Here is a 21,273-nt window from a genome sequence, read left to right on the forward strand (position 1 = left end):
CACATTAATAATTGAGGCAGTTTTATTTTTAATGCCTTACCTCCAATCAGGATAAATTATGCTGGCTACTGGAATGTTAATTTATCTTTTGTATATAACAACATCTTTAAAGGAATTGCAAATATTTATTTAGCATCTGTAAATATGCAACATAAGGTAAAAAGCTAACAAATATTAATTCTTTGGGGAAAAAAATGTTAAGCACTTTTAAAGTCAAAGATTAAAATTAAAGTTAAAGATTAAAATTATCTTAAGTGATTACTCTGTTATTATTTCCCAAACAACTATAATAAATAGATTTCTTCAATTGTACAGTCTGCTTTCCCCAAAAAAATAAATGGAGTGCCAAAGGAAATATTTTGGTAATTTCTAATATCCCATATTCTATTATTGAACTAACAGTTGAAGTCAGTTCATAAAGTTATGTGCTTAGATAAATATAAGATTGATTACAAACGTGATATTTTGTCAACATTGCCTATGTCACCCAGTCAACTGAATTCTCAGTTTTGTTCAAGAATGTCAAAATCATTTTGCAATTATTCCACCAAAAGAGGCAAGAGGGAGCTGGTAACTATTCATACTAATAGGCTTAAAGTTCAGTTCCAAGGTCATTATGTTCTTTAGATAAATGCATTATAATTATACTTTCATAATAGATAGGTTAAATTTCAGCTGCAAATATTAGCGATATTTAAATAGAGTTGGGTTGCTTGGTCATACCAAACTCATCAATAATGTAGAAAAACTGCATTGTAAAACAGCTCTGATATCCTGAGAGTTTCTTTTAAAAATCCCACAAATCCTGGCATACCACAGCGAGCTGGGCCTGGTCTCCTGGAGGCAAAGCCAGCTGCACTACTTAACGCTCAGCCTCCTTTAGCCACCCTACTGGGACTACTGGCAGCCACCTCAGAGGGGTAAAAATAAACTTGAAAGTATTTTTAACATAACACAACAAGGTTTTTTGAAAGAAGAAGCCAGTGGGTTAAAAACAGCAGTATTTATCTTTTACCTTCCTGTGAGTTCCATTCAAAAACACTTTTTCAATATGATCATAATAGGCATCACACCAGTATAATGTGTTAGTGTGAAAGTCCAGAGTTAAACCATTTGGCCACAGCATCTTTGAAGTCACAAATATCTGCCGATTGAAGCCATCCATCCAGGCCTTTTCAATCCTTCCCACGCTGTCATCTATTTCATCTTCTTCCCAGTCTGTCCAGTACATCCAGCTAAGACATTTCAAACAAGAGTGTACACATGTTACTTCAACCAGCCATGTAGAGAGAGACACTGCTTCAGATTTGGAAACTCCGTAATATTTGAGAACATTCTTATTTTTGCACCTTAAATGAGTATTTGTCAAAAGGAATGAATATGTCACAAATGCTGAGAAGTACTAAGGAAAGTAATGACTTCTCTGTTTTGGAGAACACTTACATTTCACCCACTTAAATCTCTTATATTTGTCATAATACATATCATCCAAAATACAAACATTAAATGACTTTGCCTGACACTTTCCTGTTTCATTTCTATAGCATCATATCTTCGGGTAGAAACTGATCTCAGTAAATAGAGTCATTATGCATATTGCAATATTGTCTAGTCCATCTAAACACATTACAGAAAACCCCTCCCAGTAATATCACACTTATTGGCCTCATTCATTAATTAACCTAAAATTAAGTGTCAAATACCAATTTTCTTTGGCATTGATACCAAGTCTGGGAAATTATTTTTTGAGCTATAACTAAATATATTTAAATATTATCCTCTTCATAAAACATATAATCAATTATGTGATTAAAAAGCAGATTGAGTGACATGAGAACTCATGGCACAGTTAATGATCTACTCCAGACTTTATTTAATCTCTGTTGAATTATTATTTTTAAGACAGGCAATTGGATTGCCTTTGTTCTAAAGGGCACTGTCATACTGGTTTTGTTTGGTCAGGTCTAATTTGTCTTGCTGATGCAAATTATCTATGCTTTATCGCTGCTTATTATTACCCCCAAAATCCACAGAAGATGATTTAGCTGCACATGAGTTTAATAACAGCAGGCTGACTGACCTTGAGATTTTGAGCTTTAATTTCTATCTCAAACAAAGGTGTCTGCCTTTAAAAACAAATCTTTTGTGTAAGCTATAACAGTGGGAGAGGGGCCTTGAGCTAATGCTCCAATCCCCTCATGAGTAAGGTTAAACCCCTTCACATGTGTTGTTTTAGGGTCATGTGAAAGTTCCTGAGTTATTAATTAAAGTGTAGGTTTTAAATCAGTCACCTGATATACAACTTTATATAAAGCTATAAAGATTTTCTACACTCTTGACACTAAAACGTTCTCATTAGATCCCCTGCCTATCACATTTTGTGGACCCTAAAGAAGTTGAAGTAATTGGGGAAAAATCTCTATCCATGACTAAAAATCCTACTGTGATTGAAATGGTATGCTGGGAAAAATGAGGATGCAACACACCATCTGGAATTTCATGTTACTTAAGCATTTTTTATGGTCTCTGAACAGTCCACAATGAAGTCACTATGCTTATTTAGACCTGAGGAAAAATATTGGTGAAATGTATGAAGTCAAAATATAATCTTAGAACTATACATGGTGAAATGCTTAGGTTGCATTCTACATGTTATCCAAGTGGTTTTATTTTTGAGACAAATTAGGAACAAACAGAAGTCATTTCATTTGTTCCAAACCTAGATTAATTAGGTATCACTCCTTGACTTATGCTATATAAATCTACTATTTGAAAGGGAAATTATTTAATTTTACATCTCTATTGATACTTTCCTGAAATCTTAATACTGTTAATCAGCACAGTTTTATTCTGCTACTAATTATAACTTGTTAAAATCACAATTATCTTTTCCCTTAGCTATTCTCTTGTTCATTATAACATTCATTTTTTTTTCTGTGACTCATCCAAACCACACAAACAAGTACACCAGCACCAAACAGACACACACACAAACACATATGCACATGGGATAGCATTAAATATTCTAAACATATTTGATACTGTTTTGCTATTTGAAGAGAGAATTGTTTGTGATATAATCTGTCACCTAAGATTACTTTCACTCAAAATAGAAAAACAAAATAATACATACTTTAAAATAAGTGATCTCAATAGGACAGAAAATAGACATGTGCTCATCATTACCCACTTCACTGTCATTAAGTTATATTGTACAAGTTTTATACTCTATATAAAATATGATGATCCCTAAACACAGAATAGGAAATGAGCAGGAACTAATATAAATCTTTTCATACATGAGACTTAGGGTAACTATCAAATAGAATTAGGTTAAGCAGCCCTTCTGTTAATATAATGATAAATTAAACTCCTATTTTTCAAGGCCTATTTCAAAATTACAGAACAACTTCAATGGTGCAGCAGACCTCTCCTTTCTCTCCGGCTGCTCCCCTCAACAGTGCATTTCAGTAGATCTGCCTGTTCCGTTCCCCACTCTGTCTCTGTTGAATCCTCTCACCCCCACTCCTCTAGCCTATACCCCAGTTCTTGCATGCATAAATCAATCTAAAAAAAAGGCAACAACAAAAAAGGAAAACAAATATTTTGAGGTGCCAGGTCTAAACACGTAGGTTTCTAAATCTTTTTTTTTTTTTTTTTTGTAGGCATGTTTTATTTATTTATTTATTTGTTTGTTTGTTTTTTATACATGCACTGGGTACAGTCAGAAGCGCGGGAGGGTGAGAGAATTCACCAGAGCCAGACGGGGAGCAGAGCAGGCAGAAGGACCAAAGTGTACTGCTGAGGGGAGCAGCGGGCGGCAGGAGAGGTCTGCGCGCCATGTGGGACCCTCCTCTGGTGGCCGGGAAGCAGCCGGGGATCGAACTGTCATTGCAGAGGCTGTGGGCAGCTTCGCAACCCAGCGCTCAACCGCTGCGCCACCGGGGAGGCCCCACATAGGTTTCTATGTTATGAATATAAATGTGAAATTACTGGTTAAGTTGTGAGTGCATTTGTGGCTATAAGTTTAAGGAACAGTGTATCATAATCAATTCCTTCTTCAGCTTTAACCTCATTTCAGCAATTGGTGAGGATTGCCAGTGCTATTCTTTGTCTCTCCTGTTTCAATCGCCACTTTTCTAACCCTAATACAAATGCTACCATCTACCTTTCATCCTTATTCAAAGGAAAATCCTACCAAGTTGTTTCTCATATCGGTTTCATATTGCTACAATTTTCTTCACAAATCTTGAATTGAAAAATGAGAATTTTACCCTCAGAACCTAACAATTACTCTGGCATTAACAAAATTAATCCCAACATTTCATTTAACATTGAAGTATTTTGCATAGTTGTTATTTCATTATCCACATTCTTCACATACCCTCTGCTATAGCCTAAATTTCCTGCCACTAAGCAATTAGCTATATTTTCCTTTATGTCCCTTCACAGTGCAGAATACAATGACTAACCTTGTGACTTCACACCACAAGCCCATGGGAAAAAACTATTCTACTAGAAATCCTATTCCTCTCTACCTTAATTCTGATTCAAAAACCTCAGTGAATTTCTGAAGAGCTATTTTGTTTTATAGATAATTGTGTGTGTGTGTGTGTGTGTGTGCGTGTGATAACAATCACAGTGGATTATAAATGTCTCAAGGATAATTATTACCTTAATGATTTATGTTGAACTATACAGTAATACTGTTTTAATAAAGTAATAATAAATTCTTCACTAATTCTGTAATAGTTATGATGCTTTTGATACATCATATCTCTGAAGTGAGAAATTTTTGTCAACAGACTATTATGTGATTCTCTCCTGTAACAGCTGCAAATGGGCATTATGGTTTTCTACCATACTGTTATATTGTAAAAAAAAATCAGTGTTTTGGGCCTCCCCAGTGGCGCAGCGGTTGAGCGCTGGGTTGCGAAGCTGCCTGCGGCCTCTGCGGCGCTGTTCCATCCCCGGCTGCTCCCCGGCCACCAGAGGAGGGTCCCACATGGCGCGCAGACCTCTCCTGCAGCCCACTGCTCCCCTCAGCAGTGTACTTCGGTCCTTCTGCCTGCTCAGCTCCCCGCTCTGGCTCTGGTGAATTCTCTCACCCTCCCGTGCTTCTGACTGTACCCAGTGCATGTATAAACAAAAAACAAACAAACAAACAAATAAATAAATAAAATAAAAACATGCCTCTCTAAAAAAAAAAAAAAAAAAAATCAGTGTTTTTTCCTGAAAATTATTTGTTCATAGTTAGAAGATTATAATTATAGTTATGCTACCTTAAATGGAGTTTTCCAAAGTAGCCTCTTTTTTTATGATAAACTAATTTTTTAAGAATTATTTCAACAGCTAAATTCATATGGTTTCACCTCAATTTTTTTTTGTTTTCTAACCTATTCAAAGATGTAGCATAAGTTATTTTTTAATATATCACTACATCTGACTACATTACTTCTCTATGTTATCCTTGCACTGAAGACAAAGTACAAGTCCTCACAAGATGGTCGAGGGCCTGCTTGTTTTTCCAATTGCATCTTCAGTCACTCTCACCCTTGCCCTCAAAACTATAGGCACATGTCTTTATTTCAGTTAATCTGACATTAAAGCTTTTGTCCAACTTAAGATCTTCAAATGATCTTACCATTTCCTTGACCTGAAATACTCTTTCCCTCGCTCTCCATGACTGGTTCCTGCCATGCAATTAAGTCTCGGCTTAAATGAGGTCCCCTTAACCAGGCCTCTCATTAAACTATTTAAATAAGGTTCTGCTTGTTATCCATCATGTCAACCTGTTTGTTTTTCTTCATCACCCTGGATTGCAGAAATTATATTAGATGCTAATTTGGTACTTATTTGTTCTACTGTATCTCCACACCCCATTCTGCCGATAACACAAGATGCTTTCTATACTTGTGTTGTTAATCACTCTATACCTTATGCAGAGATCTGGGAATATTATACAATCTTAGGAAAAAATATATACACACATGCATGTATACATACACACTATACACACAAACATATGTGTTTTTCATATTGATACAGAATTCTATTTGAAAATCTGTCTGAAGAAAAGTTCATTCTTTGTAGCACCAGAGGTCAATAGAAGAAAAATTGATAGTCTGACACTACATGGATATAGATATTGCCTAAATACAAAGGAAAAAACATGTCACATCTAGCAGATTCATTACCCAAAACTATGATCTACATAGATGTTATAGGTTTCAAATCTATGTTAGATGTCTACCAATTAAGGAAGTGTTGAAAAGAACAGGACTAATGAGAGAGATGGAATTAAAGACCTTAACATTTCCTTTCAAATTAAGTATCTATGACTTCCACATTTATGACATCTCCCTGAGCACCATACAGATCCTTTAATTCTTTTGGACACTATTTTTCTCTAATAGAATACTAAGAATAAAGATGTTTCTATTAAGGAATATTTGAAACTTTGTGTTCAAGTATATTTAGACATTGTAGAATAATTTATCTTAAAATTAAGATTGCCTTGGTTTAAAGGTCAGATAGATGACTTGATTTAAATATGCAGGGAAAGAACAGACAATTATAAAATTCACACATAAATTCACTGAAATTATTTTATAATTCTACAAAAACACATACAAATAGTTCATCCTCTGCTTAGGTATCAGCCAATGAAGAAATACGCTGATTTGTATTTGGAGCTAGTCTCAACATAAACAATTCTTGGAACTGCACTTTGGTGGTTTCAGTTTATAAGAGAGTCACATGTCAGCTATTTAATTAAGTGCATTTTGTTTGTGTGCAGTAAAGTATAAAGAATATTCATTTTGCCATGCTATTTGGAAACAGTGAAGTAAAAGCCAAAGAGAATGAAAAAAAAAAATACAACATTGTACATATAAAATAAGTCATCCATTCTTTAAATTCTCCAATTTTGTATGGATTTTTGCATTTCTTTGACATTTCTATATGCACAATATTATGCTCAGGTAATAGCTCTGAATAAAAATCAAAGGAAAAATATCCCTAAGATGCACAAAATATCACTTACTAAATCAAGCAGCACATGCAGTAAGATGATGCCCCAAATGGAAATTATGTTTATGTCTATAATTATTTAGCTACCAATCTAGACTAGTAAAAGGTAGTAGAATATAGTCACTATGGATAAAGACTTGGAGACAGGCAGTTTGGGCTTAACTATCTACCCAATGGCTTACTAAATGAATGATCTCTTGTAGATCACTCACCAGTTTCTTCTTTGTGAAACAAGGTTAACTGAAACTAATTTAAAGGATTATTCTGAGGATTATTGAGTAGCAGCTTAGTAAACTATTTAACAAACACCTGGTCCACAATAAATTCACACACACTAAAACATAACTTGGTTACTTTTTGAATACATTGGAATTCATCTTTTAGAAATTAAGTTGAATAATTCTCCAATTAAACTATCTTAGTGTCAGTCTGCCTAAAATGGAGAATTATGGTGCTTATTGAATAATCTAATAAATGTAACATTTATACAAAATTTTATTTATTTCAACTTAACGTACTTTGGCATATGTATTTAGCACATTCTCTCTAGAAGAGGAAATCATTAAATGAATAACACAACCACACTATTTGTAAATTCACATTACATATGGACTTAAAGCTTACTACTACTAAATATGCTTAAAAATCTGTTTCATTTAATACTCATTTCCATATTAAAAGATGATCAAATATTGCATACCCATTAACAGGATCCACCACAATTCCTCTGGGATGGGACATTTCTCCCTCTAACAGAGTCTTTCGACTCTGAGAAGCCTTTTCCAGCCTGGCCACATTAATGGTTTTCCTATGACCATCATTTGTCCAATAAAGGTTATTTCCAATCCAGTCCACAGCAATGCCTTCCACATTATCCAGATCTGTAAAAAGCAAAACCAAGAAACCCATTTATGATAGTATCTATTACTTATGTTACAGTTAATAAATTTAATCAAAAATGAATTAATTCTGATCCATGATTTTCTGTAATGTGATTTTTGCAAATATCATAACAGAATATTTTCAATTTTATTTTGAATGCCATTTTATGTGAATGATGGCTCACTCTCAATATATATTTTAATTGAAACTGTGATCAGTAGAAAAACAAGAAGATATAAATGATAAGGATGAAAGGATGAAATAAATTTCTCAGATCAAAAATACAGTTATACAGACACTTCAGAATAAAAATTCAAAAGTAATATTCAAAAAGTAAACTTGTAAGATATCCCAGTAGTGGAAGTAAAATGAATGTCCTCTCACCAAGAGGTGAACAGGTATGGCGGAAACATACATTTGAAACCCCAAACCAAGCTTTTGTCATGGAATGCATGGACAGTGAATCCAAAGCAACACTGAAATATTTCATTATATTCTATAATCATTTCCAATGGATGCTATTTCAGCTTTTCTAAGATGCAATCAGTGGTAATACAAAGGAATATTTTAAATATAAAATATTACAAGTTCACTTAATTCAAATCCTATTCAGAAGAGAAAACTTCTATAAAATAAAGACTTAGAAATAAATCAGATAGTCAGAGACACTTATCAGTTTCTCTCACACATGGAATATAAATAACCAAAGTAAACTAAGAAATCACCACAACAATATCTCTTAGAATCTAAGAAAAATGCAGGGGTCACCAGTGGGGAAGCAGAGAAGGCTGGAAGGGAAGGGGAGAGTGTAATGGGAATGACACTAGAACTTGGGTGGCAGGAGAGTGAGGCCTTGCACACATAGAAGTGAAGATATACCCTCAAAATTTATGGAGTTTTGTAAATTAATAAAATTTTGTTAAAAAAGTTATGTGAAGTTGAATGGTTGATCATCACACAAGAAGTAATTCAGGATGAAAATTCAAGTCCTATGACTTCCAATTTAAAGATCTTTAAAACTTCATTGTTTCTATGATGTTTCTGCAGTTTCCTGTCCTCACTTCTCACATTTTGTAAACTACCCTCCAAACTGTTCACATCATCTAGATAATTCCAGTCCTCTACTGCATGAGAATTACTGTGAATCCCTCCCCTTCTTTCCAAACCAGGGAACCCTCTGTTTTTGTTTGGTCTGGTTTGGTTTTTCTCCCATGTATAAGGTAGAGTAATGGAACTTACTGGACAAAGAAAAGGGATTAGTCCTTTAGAGACAGAGTTGTGTGTTCTCACGCTAGGGGGAAATCATTATGTGTAGATATACCAAATAATAAATATATACTATTTATTAGATTCTTTAACCATGGTCCTTCAAGTTCTGGGGAAGACTATAACTTCATTTCGTGACTCTTTTTGCTTATCAGTATGTGCCCCAACTCAGGATGACTAATATATCATGTGATCTGATCTAACTGAAAATCTCATTATAGTGAATCAGATCTGTTCTCAATTTCACTAAGCTATTTGCTTCATTACCATCCAATATGAGTAATTTTCACAGGTTAATTGTGCCTATGCCTAGAAAAAAGTTTAATTTTATCTTTACTTTATTGACACTTAATTTTACTGAGCACTTTCCTGTTCTGACATAATGGGAAGAGAGTAACTGTTTAGACCAATTTATTTATCATTGTCTGTGGCTTACTTATCTTTTCTTTTGGTTTTCAAAAAAAGTATTACATGTCAAATCTGCTCCACCATGAAAACTCACTTGTTCAATAACCCTCTTAGTTTTTAAATTTTTCCTTTTGACATCTGTCTTGAATTGTTTTGTTTTGTTTGTTTGTTTTTCATATAAAGCAGTTGTAATACTGGATTGAAATTTTGTTTCTGACACTTAGGCAAGCAATTCAGTCACTCTGATGCTAATTTTTTTCACCTAAAATAAGATAATAACAGCATCTGCTCCAAAGGAGAATAACAAATGGTAAATTAACTACTGAATTTAAAACACAATATACTGCCTGGAATACAAACTTCTTAGTAATTTAATCTTTGTCAAGATTAAAAAATGCTAATGTTATATATATTCTGACTTGTTCCTCATAGGTGCTACATGATAGGGATATACTTTTTGTTGTTCTCTTCTAAAATGATTATTCAATAATATTACCTTGCATTTTGATGAGTGAATGATATCAACTAGAAATATATGCAGTGTGTGTGTGTGTGTGTGTATATATATATATATATATATATATATATATATATATATATACAGTAGTAAATCCCACAGAATTCAATGTGCTCTGGGAGTATCCTGGAAGCAATTTTCATCAAGCTAGTTCTTAACAAACTTCAGCAAGCCCAGGGACACGAATGGAAGCAGGCCCATCATAGCAGGCCCCAATAGACCCCAGAAGGCCAATGGGAGGGAGTTGGGAGTAACCTGGACCAGGTAGAGCCTTAAGAGCAGTGGAGCAGACCATGCCAGTGGGAGCAGACCTGACAGCTGGTAAAGTCAGCTCTTCGGCCTGGTTCCCATGGGCTGCAGCTCTTGGAGCCCTGAGCCAGAAGAACACTGTTCAGACAGTTAGTCTCTCAAGTGGGAGTGGTACTGACTATCCCTGTGTCCAGTCAAGATACTTCTACCGGATTGACATGGAGGGGATTTATGTTACATTGAACAGGAGGTGGGTGGAGAGAGGAACATGCGGGCTGTGTTCTGGAGCAGGGGACACTAGTGACAGGGTGCTCAGCTCATTAAGCAGCCCAGGAGAGAGAGAAGCAGAGGTTGTATGGAGGAATACTCCCTTCAAAGAGGGGAAAGGTTGTGGAGGAACTGGGGTGCTCCATATAGAATAAGTCCCAAGTAAAGATAATAGCTGAGGGCCTCCCCAGTGGCGCAGCGGTTGAGCGCTTGGTTACGAAGCTGTCCGCAGCTTCTGCAATGTCGGTTCGATCCCCAGCCACTGGGCAAGGGTCCCACATGGCACTCAGACCTCTCCTGCTGCCTGCTGCTCCCCTCAGCAGTGTACTTCATCAATCTGCCTGCTCTGCCTCTGGTGAATTCTCTCACACCCCCCCCCAACCCCCGTGCTTCTGACTGTATCCAGTGCTTGTATAAATAAATAAAAAATTTTAAAAAATTAAAAAAAAAGATAATAGCTGAACTGGCACTCTAAGCTGCACCTCCCCTTCCCGACCCCTGGGACTGGTACTTACATTGTGAGGTGTACCAATTGCATAGGGGCTGCAGAGTCTCTCATCCTGAACTCCAGGAAGGAGAGATATTGGGGATGCCAAAAACATGAGCCAATACCAAAGCCAATTCAATCACATCAAAATATGAATCCCTCCAATTCCATCCCCACCCTGTTGAATCATAGCAGAGTACAGACAGAAGCCGGTAAAGATATTAAAATAAATGAATACACATCATTCATAAAATGAGGGGGAAGTCGAAAGGGGTTCAGTAAAAGGACAGAGTTAGCACAGTGGTCTAGGGTAAAAGACTGTGCTTTGGTGGTGTGGTGACATATGCCTGAGGAATGTGAACATATTCTCTTAAGTCATATAAAGTGTTGTAACCAATGTTACCTCAATGAAGAAAAAAGGAGATAATAATGACCAATTAGCTTAGAATGCTTTTTAATGTGTGTGTGTGTGTGTGTGTGTGTGTTAGGGTTTGTTGTTCTTGCTGCTGTCTAGGAAGAATGAGAGTGAATACAAATTTAGAAATAAACTCAGAAAAGAGTGTATATGCAAACTGGAAAACTTTATAGGATACCGTTGACAGGGTATAGGTGAATTCCCTCTCTTATAGAGCAAAACCTAAATAATCACTTCCTTTCTCAACAAATATACACTGATAAGGGAAACATTCCTCCTCCATGCTATATGGTAACTGTCTGTAATTAGCTTAGGGCTGAGATAGAATACTAAGACATATTGAGTACTGGTTTTATGTACATTTGATTTTTTATTCAAGGGATTCTGGCTGGAATTTGCCTGAGGTTGAAAATTAGGAACTTTATGTCCATAATCTTTCACGCCTCAGGCAAACAGAGACATATGAAAATTTATGACACTCAAAGGCTAAACAAACATAGGTGACTACAGCAATAATAAATATTAGCTCAGGGAAATACATGACTATTCAAATGTAAAGAAGATATTTGATTAAAAACTTGCTAAAATAGATGGCTTGGTACACCACTGGGTAGAGTTCAAGTATTCTAAATTCTAAAGTCAATGTTTACTACATTATTATTATTATTATTATCATCATTATTGTTGTTGTTGTTATTATATCTAATAGCCAAAATATTTTGATCTCTATTCAAACCCTTTAGTTTGAGGTTTCACAAAATACTCATTTTCATTTATCAATAGGCAAGAAATCTCAATGTGTTTATACCACAATTAAAAAAAGAATAATTCCAGTAACTAACAGCTTCATTTTATAATTTTTCAATTAATATTGTATCTATAGTGTGTATTTTTAAGTGAAGAAATACAATTTTTATCCATTTACTTCAGATTTAATAAAGCAGATTTTGGGGCCTCCCTGGTAGCGTAAGGGATTAAGGTCAGGACTGTGAAGCAGTCCACAGCTACTGCAGCATGAGTTCAATCCTTGGCCAGGGAGGTGACCTACATGGCACAGCAGACCTCTCCTGTCTTGCCCACTGCTCCCCTCAGCAGTGTATTTCAGTACATCAGTCCATTCTGCTCCAATTTGTCTCTGGTGTTCCTCTCAACCCTCCAGAACTCTGGCCTACACCCCATCTATTGTATGCAAAAATAAATAATTAAAAACAAAAAAGATTTTTTTCATGTACTCTGTAAGAATAACATTACTTTGGGTCAAATTATTTAAATTCCCACTTTTTCTCTTTAGACATCTTTCTATTACTTAAAGAATAACTTTTACAAATGCATAGTTAAATGGTAAGCTAAATTGAAAACTTGCATGCACGCATGTTATCCAAAGTTAGATTTTTTTCACTTAAGTGTAAAACTTTTGAAGGTGGCAGTGTTATTCCTTAAAAGTGATGTCTATGATTAAGGAAATGAAGCTGAATAATAAATAATAACATTTATCTAATTTAAAAAGAACATTAATGTAGATTTTCAAAAGTAAACAGAAAAATCTCTAAGATATTTACTAGGATTAGACAAAACAAGTATTTTAAAAAGAGTGGGGAAACATTTCTAAAATTAAATCATTACAAGTTTGATTTTTAGATTTTACAATTTGCAAATGTAAACTTTCAAATATTTATTTATTTAAAGATTTATGTATTTTTATACAAGTACTGGGGTACAGGCCAGATGCACAGGAGGGTGAGAGGATTCACCAGAGACAGAGCCGGGAACAGAACAGGCAGACTGACTGAAATACACTGCTGAGGGGAGCAGCAGGCAAGGCAGGAGAGGTCTGCTGCACCCTGTGGGATTCTCGCCGGCTGGCCAATATCGAACCAGTGCTGCAGAGGCTGTGGACAGTCACACTGCAGCGCTCAACCACCTGCGCCACCAGGGAGCCCCATTTAAATATTTAAAATAAAACAAACTTTTAAAAATGGGTACTGGATCAAAAATTAAAATGTGAGGATATGAGTATTAATTTAGCTAAGGTGCATAAAGTAAAACTCCGAAGATTGACCCATAAGTCTTGATGCTTTACAACAGAATGTGATTAGCATAATAAGGAATTAATTGCAAATTATGTGCTACAGTTGCCATTATAAAAATGCACTGCCTATATATTTCCAATTTATCCAACTTTTTCTAACTTTAATAGAATGATTTGTAATTAAATATTAATGAAATTTTGTACATAAGTATCATAACCTGTCTTCACGAACTGGATGTGCAGCATGAATGTAGACATACCTAAAGTCAGGGTTACCATACCTTGCCTCAGAGTCAACACTTGGACAACTCTCCTGACTCATATTCTTGCAATTCAATTAATACAAATTCTCTTTGTCCATCTCAGTAAGTATAGCCTGAGGCTACACAGCTCCTTTGTATCTGACATGAGTGAATGAAGCCAATTTAATTAATGTTATAGCAGTAAAGTTTGTTCAATTTTCTGTCTCATGGCATTATAGGAATCTTTTATCATACTAAAGTTTTCTATATCATCGGTCACAAATAACCAGGTGAGGCTGATATTCTCATCCTAGTTTTTATTCTAGGTTCTTTCTCAGTTATTAGGTTAGGGTAAGTGACAAGCTAATCCAAATGAGAAGAAAATATTATTTTCCAGATGAACAGAATATATTAAAATATAGTGGTTCTTCCATTATCAAAAAAATACTGTCAGTTTCAATTTGGCAGGTTGATACAGATGGTCTATATCATTCAAATATTTCATGTTTGATGCTGTGATGAGCATATGTAAAAGTAAATGGTGCCACAGCATATATCATAGTTGCCAATAAAGTAATTGAAAGAGATTGCTAAAATGAAAGATTCCAAGAACTATTAAGAACAGGGATTTTACCCTACTTTCAAGTTAATAAGTCAGTCAGCTGCTATTTCATGGATGATGTTAAAACACATGACACTAGAAGATCAGCTATAAAATACTTTGTTATACATGGCTTAGCAAGTAATATGTTCATAAACCATTGATGTCTGTTCCCTTTAATCCTAAATCCCATAGGAACAAGTAGGATAAAACCAATTGAATACTTTCACAAACAGTGGTTGTATAGAAGAATTCTAAATTTAGGAAACCCAAATCTTTTATAATAGTTAATAAACTGTTCTATCCTTTGCACTTGAGAGACATTCTACCTCTTCCTCCAAGTTTCTTTCTGTACAACATCCATACAAGGATATTTCAGAAAAAAAAAATATAATAAGAAGTGCCTCAAAAACAAAAACAAAAAAGAGACACATGGAGAATTGTCACTCAAGAAAAAGTCCTAAGAATCACAATCTGCTATTTTTAATAAATGTAGAGAGATAGAGCAATCCAGTTAGTGGGCAAATATGATCACAATTCCAAGCCTTTGCTCTTATGGGAAGTGGTAATGATTTATACTACCACATTTTAAAGCATATTACTCAGCTAGCCATATATGATGGTTAATTTTCTGAGTCAAATTGACCATAGTTCCCAGATACTTGGTTAGACATCAATCTAGATATTACTATGTAGGTTCTTTTTAGATAATAATTAAATCAGTTAAAACAGATTTCAAGTATACTAGAGTACTATACTGGGGGTTTAGGCCAGAGGTGCAGGGGCTGAGAGGATTCACCAGAGACAGGGGTAGAAGGACAGAACAGGCAGATCTACTAAAATATACTGCTGAGGGGAGCAGAGGGTGAGACAGGAGAGGTCTGCTGCAACATGTGGATTATCTCCCAAACCCAAACTCATGCTGCAGTGATTGGCCATAGCTTGATAGCGCTGAGACTTTTCCCCCTGTGCCACCAGGGAAGCCCCAAAATCAGTTGATGATTTTAATAGAAAACAGATGGATGTCCCTGAGGATAAGAGAATTTATCTTCTAGAGAATAACATTATTTTTCCATAGGTCTACAACTTGCTGGTCTACTCTGCAGATTTTAGACTTATCAACCTCCACAATCATGTGAGCCAAATATTTAAAATACATCTGTGTCTCTCTCTCTTCTGTACAGATCCTGCTGGTTCTTTTTTTTTTTTTTTTTTTCCCCTAGAGAACTCTGACTAGTGCACCGTTATCAGGGCTGATCTGGAAATTATTTTTCTAAAACCTCTAGAAAGAATATATATACTTTATATCCGTTCTTTTCAGTTGAAATACTGAAAGATATCACAGCTTCTGATTTAATAAAACACCCACACAATGAACATGAACATATATAAGTCATTTTATAATACTCCCAACAATCTTTTGGTTAATATCAGAGTTGTATTGTAAAATAACTTCAAAATTTTATTTTTCATATATTATAATGTTTTGATATTTTTAACAAATCTTTTATTCTGGGGAGAGACTGTCCCTTCTGAAAACAGTAAATTCTTAGGGATAGCTAAAGGTGCATCAGATAACGTGACTTTAATGTACAAACTAACCAATCTAGAGCCCTACCTCCTCCATTGGCTCCTTAATACTCCAGGAGGCAAAATGTCTCTGTTTTAGTCATTCCAGAGTCAAGTACCAGGCACCTACTTACAACCCCTATAGCTTTAAGTCCAGCAGAATTAGTCAAACTTGCCAATTCAATCCTAAACAGTTTCTCCTGCCCTGACTTGTCTTTCCCACAGAAACTCTGGCTGAAACCTAATGTTTTCCCTTCATTCCTATATTCTGCAACTCCATGTCTTTCCCATAGGGTTGATACTATGTAGTGTTTTGTGATTTCTGCCTCTAGGAAATGTGAATATAATATACTCTGTTTCCCTTGTCTCTATGTCCCCTCAAAGTCACACTTGACTGATCATCTCAGGGATGAAAACAAAACCCAAGCCCTCATTGTGAATGAGGAGAAAGCAATTTCCATAATACCCTTTACTACCCTGGGCCTCCCCGGTGGCGCAGCGGTTGAGCGCTGGGTTGCGAAGCTGCCCGCGCCCGAGGAGCCGGTTTGATCCCCGGCTGCTCCCCAGCCACCAGAGGAGGGTCCCACATGGCGCGCAGACCTCTCCTGCCGCCCGCTGCTCCCCTCAGCAGTGTACTTCGGTCCTTCTGCCTGCTCTGCTCCCCGCTCTGGCTCTGGTGAATTCTCTCACCCTCCCATGCTTCTGACTGTACCCAGTGCATGTATAAAACAAACAAAAAAAAAAATAAATAAATAAAGCATGCCTCTATTAAAAAAAAAAAAAAAGAATATAAAAAATATCCTTTACTACCCAATTCAGCCCACTTACCAAGATAGAACAGATCAAAAATTATTGAAACTCTGAATGAAAAATATCACAGCTATTCTTAAATATTCCTTTTAGCCCTATGAAGTAGCTTTAACTTATACAAATAAAACACTTTGGAGCTTATTGCATTAATACTAAATTACTCCATCTCTTTCATATTAGATGAAAAGGAAACTCTATTGGAATTCACTTGAGCAATTTCATCATAGAAATTGAGTTTTTTATTAGCTATATTTTCTAATATGTTACATATATTTGCACTCAGTCTTTTAAACATTCAGTTATATCACTTGAGTGGATGATTTTCACCAACTTTTTAAAGAAAACAAGTAGTGTACACTTTAGTTGGCATCCTGTTTAATGAAAGATACTAATCATAAAATTGCAAGTAGAGCCTAAAATCTGAAGGCTCTAAATCATCACTCTATTTACAATAATCATAGCAAACAAATGTGCTGTCTCATGTGACCATCATCCTGGAATTTATCTTATCATCCTGGAGGAAACAAGAATCTACACATTTCTAACCTACTACTACTCAAAGGAGAACAGGACTAGCAAACTGCATGTGTGAGTGACAGATAAATGTGGTCAAGGAGATCATATTCTTAATCATATCCTTCCATAAATTTCTAAAAACACACATTTAGTCACAATCCTTCTTGGCCCACAGGTAACATTACAAAACTGATACAGTAAGAGGGGAACACAACGTAAAACTAGGGAGGATCCTACTAATAAGTTATTCCTGTAGAGAAAAAAGGAAGCTAAAGAATCATAAGGTCCAACTTTATATCCCATATTTTATAAAACAAAGCCCCAAGAAAATGAGATGAATCAGAAGGGCCCATCCTTGTTAAGTATTCAGTACAATAAGTCTAGAAGTTTGACTCATGTTCCAATAAACTTATCTACTTTATAAACAAAAGCAAGAGTTAAAGAAGTCACCATAAGCAATTTATTCATTGGAAGGAGAAAAAAGTGGGGCATGGATAAGGAAAGGGAGAACAGAATGAGATTATGAGGCGAAAGATGTTTTACCAACTTTCAAAAAAATCACTATTCTCAATGAACTGTAGCTCTTATTTTCTTATTAAAAATCATTTTGTGTCTGACACTAAACATTCAGCAATGTGTATATGAAGGGAAGAAAATAATTAAAATAAAACCTAAGAAAAAGCTGGGGCATTGTTACAGATACATAGGCCTGAGAAGACATGTCAACTAAACTTCTTATGGAAAAATTGGAGATATCTGACACATTTAGTTGTTAATATTGTATTAACATTAATTTTCTGGTTTTCATAACTGTGATATTCTAATGTAAGATGTTACTAATAGGGGAAATTGATTAATGGGTACAAACAAACTCTCTGTACTAGTTTGCCGTTTTTCTATAAACATAATTAAAATTAGTTCAATCTTAAATTAAAAAAAATATAACAAGGGCCTCCCTGATGGCGCAGGAGGCTGAGGGCCGCACTGTGAAGTTGTCCGCAGCCTCTGCAGTGCGGTTTTGATCCCCGATGGCTGAGTAGCAACTCACATGGTGCGGCAGACCTCTCCTGTCTCACCTGCTGCTCCCCTCACCAGTGTATTTCAGTCAATCTGACTGCTCTCTACCCCACTCTGTCTCTGGTGAATCCTCTCACCCCCCCACACCTCTGGCCTGTACCCCAGTTCTTCTACATATAAATAAATAAACCTTAAAAAAATAAATAAATGTAACAAAACATCATCAAAATTGTGTGTTATTTTATAACATAAGTTTTTCTACTTTGCAATTACTTTTGTGAATTATAGTAATACCATTTCAACAATAACATAGTTTTCATTTTCAGCACAAAAAAAAAAAAATGGTAAAAAAAAAAAAAAAAAGAACGAAAGGTTTCAGTGTCAATAGAGTCCTTTTAACATTTCTTGTTAGGAAGCTCTATTGCTTCCTAACAGCTTTTATTGCTCTGCGAACACCTTTATGTCTCAATCATATCTGAGAGTCTTGTAGGATATCATACACTGGCTGACAGTTTTTAGCTTTGAGTATTTCAAATAACTCATGAATGGTTTTGGAAGAACATTTTTTTTAAATACAGAAGATGTTGAAGGCTATGAGTAGTACAATCTATAAGGGAAAGGAGATAGTTAAAATATTGATATTAATATTGTTTAATAATAATTTTGGTAAAGTAAGATAAATGAATCCTTAACAGTTCCATAGCAGAGCCACAGAGAAAACTAGTACAGAACAATTTATCTAAATAAGTATATAATATGAAGCCTTTTAAGGTGGGTATGTATCTATGTAAGAAAAGCATAATTTTCAGCTGTGCATGAAAATGAGGTATAGAGAACATGGGGAAGTGTGCTAAGACAGGAAAATCGTGTATTAATAGTTATAATTAATTTTTTATTGAAAATGTTAGAGATGTTCAAATAAATCATGAGAAATACATAAGATTTTGCAGGATTTCTGAAAACTTGTCAGGGAAATTCATTATCAAAATAATTGAAGTAAAAGCCAAAATAACTTCAGATAATAAAAGAAATAATAATGAACAAAATACTCATTCTTAGTTTTCTGAATAAACTCAATTGCTATTTTTAAAGTGTTGATTTTTTAAATATTTTTAACTAATAGCTAAATTAAATGACACATTCATCCATTCATAATATATATTATAGATATATAATATTCATTATATATCTAGTGTATGCCAGATACTGTTCTTGGTACTAATACCCATCAAGAAATAAGACAAAAACCTCTGCCATCTTGAAGTTTACATTCATATAGCAAGACAAAAAAAAAAAGCAATACATATTCAAAATAAATACTAAAGAGAAGATTAAAAATTTAAAATATTAATGGGTGCAGGTATACAATTTGAGATGGGGTGTTCAGATAGCACTAACTGAGGCCATGACATTTAGTAGAGGGCACACATGAGGAAAAAAAAAGACCATTCCAGATTAAAGGAACACATTGAAATGCTTTGTGAAGGGGAGACACAGAGTGGTCAGAAGATGACAGAGAATATTGGAAAGGAGTCACAGGGATAATGCAGGTTATATGGCAGAAAAACAACTTAAATGAATAGTATATTTTTCCTACAGTAATATAAAAAAACTCACATAGAACACTGTTGAAAGGATCAGATATAAGATCCTTTATGAACAATAGAGGTAAGTCCTTATAAAAATAGGTGTTTATTTTCAGGGTTTCATTTATGGGCATTGAGAGAGTCAGCACCCAAATGAATCTAGAGTGCCCTAAACTTTCTTGTTGAGTATGCTGTACTGTAAGGCTTATTTGTCTTTTGATATTGAACAATTTCCATAGTTAGTCACATAGACAACTAAATTAAGGAGACCACAGGATGACTAATGTGTATGTGTTTATACCACAGGGCAGTTGGAATTAAGAGCTCCGTAGATGCTACAGCGTTGGCTATTTGCTCAAAAAGTGCTGGGTATGGGTTCCCCAGCTATCACAACACCTATTCCTTGCTTAATAGATACAGGTCCATCCAGCCATCCGGGGCTATTAAAGGACAGGGACGCCACTCTGGCTGTGCCAATGCTTATGAGGTCTACTGTGCTGTGAGTAGTACACTATTTTAAGCCTTATTCTCACTGTCCATTTAACATCAGTGCAGTGGTGGCAGGTTTGCTCTCTGACTTTCTCAATGACAAGTTTTCTCAACATTGGCTCTATTGACACTTTGTTGTTTTTTTTTTAATTTTCAATTTTTAATATATATATTTATTACATCACCATTCTTCATTTTTATACAATGTATGATTTTCCTGTGAAATTCCCACAACCAATTCACCCATGCACCATCACCATAGTCCCTTGTGCTCTTCCCACCCCTGTCTGGATCCTTCTCATTCCTCCTCCCCTACAGAATATCTCTAGTCTATGGTTGCCTGTTGATTTTGATTTTTACTTATAATTTCCCTCCTAATCCATTATTTGGTTCCTCTACAACCCTCCTATAAGTGAAACTATCTGATTTTTTTTTAATTTTTCTTTCTGGCTTATTTCACTAAGCAGAATCCCTTCCAGCTCCATCCATGTTACCGTGAATGACATGAGTTTATCATTTTTGATTGCAGAGTAATATTCCATCGTGTATATATACCGCATCTTCTTGATCCAGTCATCTATTTTTGGACATTTGGATTGTTTCCATATCTTAACTATTGTCAATAGTGCTGCAATAAACATAAGAGTGCAGGTGTCCTTTTGAATTAATGTTTTTGTGTCCTTTTGGTAGATACCTAGGAGTGGACTGTTAATGTGCATTACGCCATATTGAGCAGCACCAGCTTCTACCAACTAGATTTCCTTAGCATCTCTCTCCTAATGATGCCAATAATTACCAAATGTCCCATAGAAGACAAGATTTCCCTGCTCTATAATATTGGAGTTCATCCTTGAGGGGCAGTATATATACATGCTAATTCTCAGTGATGAT

General features: G+C 35.2%; 1 protein-coding gene across 1 annotated transcript in view; it reads right to left on the reverse strand.

Moving 5' to 3' along the window:
• LRP1B (LDL receptor related protein 1B) overlaps positions 1-21,273 on the reverse strand; it is a 1,722,250-nt gene that overhangs the window by 671,026 nt on the left and 1,029,951 nt on the right. The window contains exons 12-13 of the mRNA XM_054699700.1: positions 7,733-7,913; positions 1,016-1,235 (exon numbers count right to left, since the gene is read on the reverse strand). Coding sequence (XP_054555675.1) covers positions 1,016-1,235; positions 7,733-7,913 — 401 coding nt within the window. The remainder of the gene's footprint in view (positions 1-1,015; positions 1,236-7,732; positions 7,914-21,273) is intronic.

This window comes from Talpa occidentalis, unplaced genomic scaffold (assembly GCF_014898055.3).
Source record: "Talpa occidentalis isolate TD23 unplaced genomic scaffold, MPIMG_talOcc4v2.1 talOcc4.3, whole genome shotgun sequence".
In the NCBI taxonomy this organism is placed as follows: domain Eukaryota; kingdom Metazoa; phylum Chordata; class Mammalia; order Eulipotyphla; family Talpidae; genus Talpa; species Talpa occidentalis.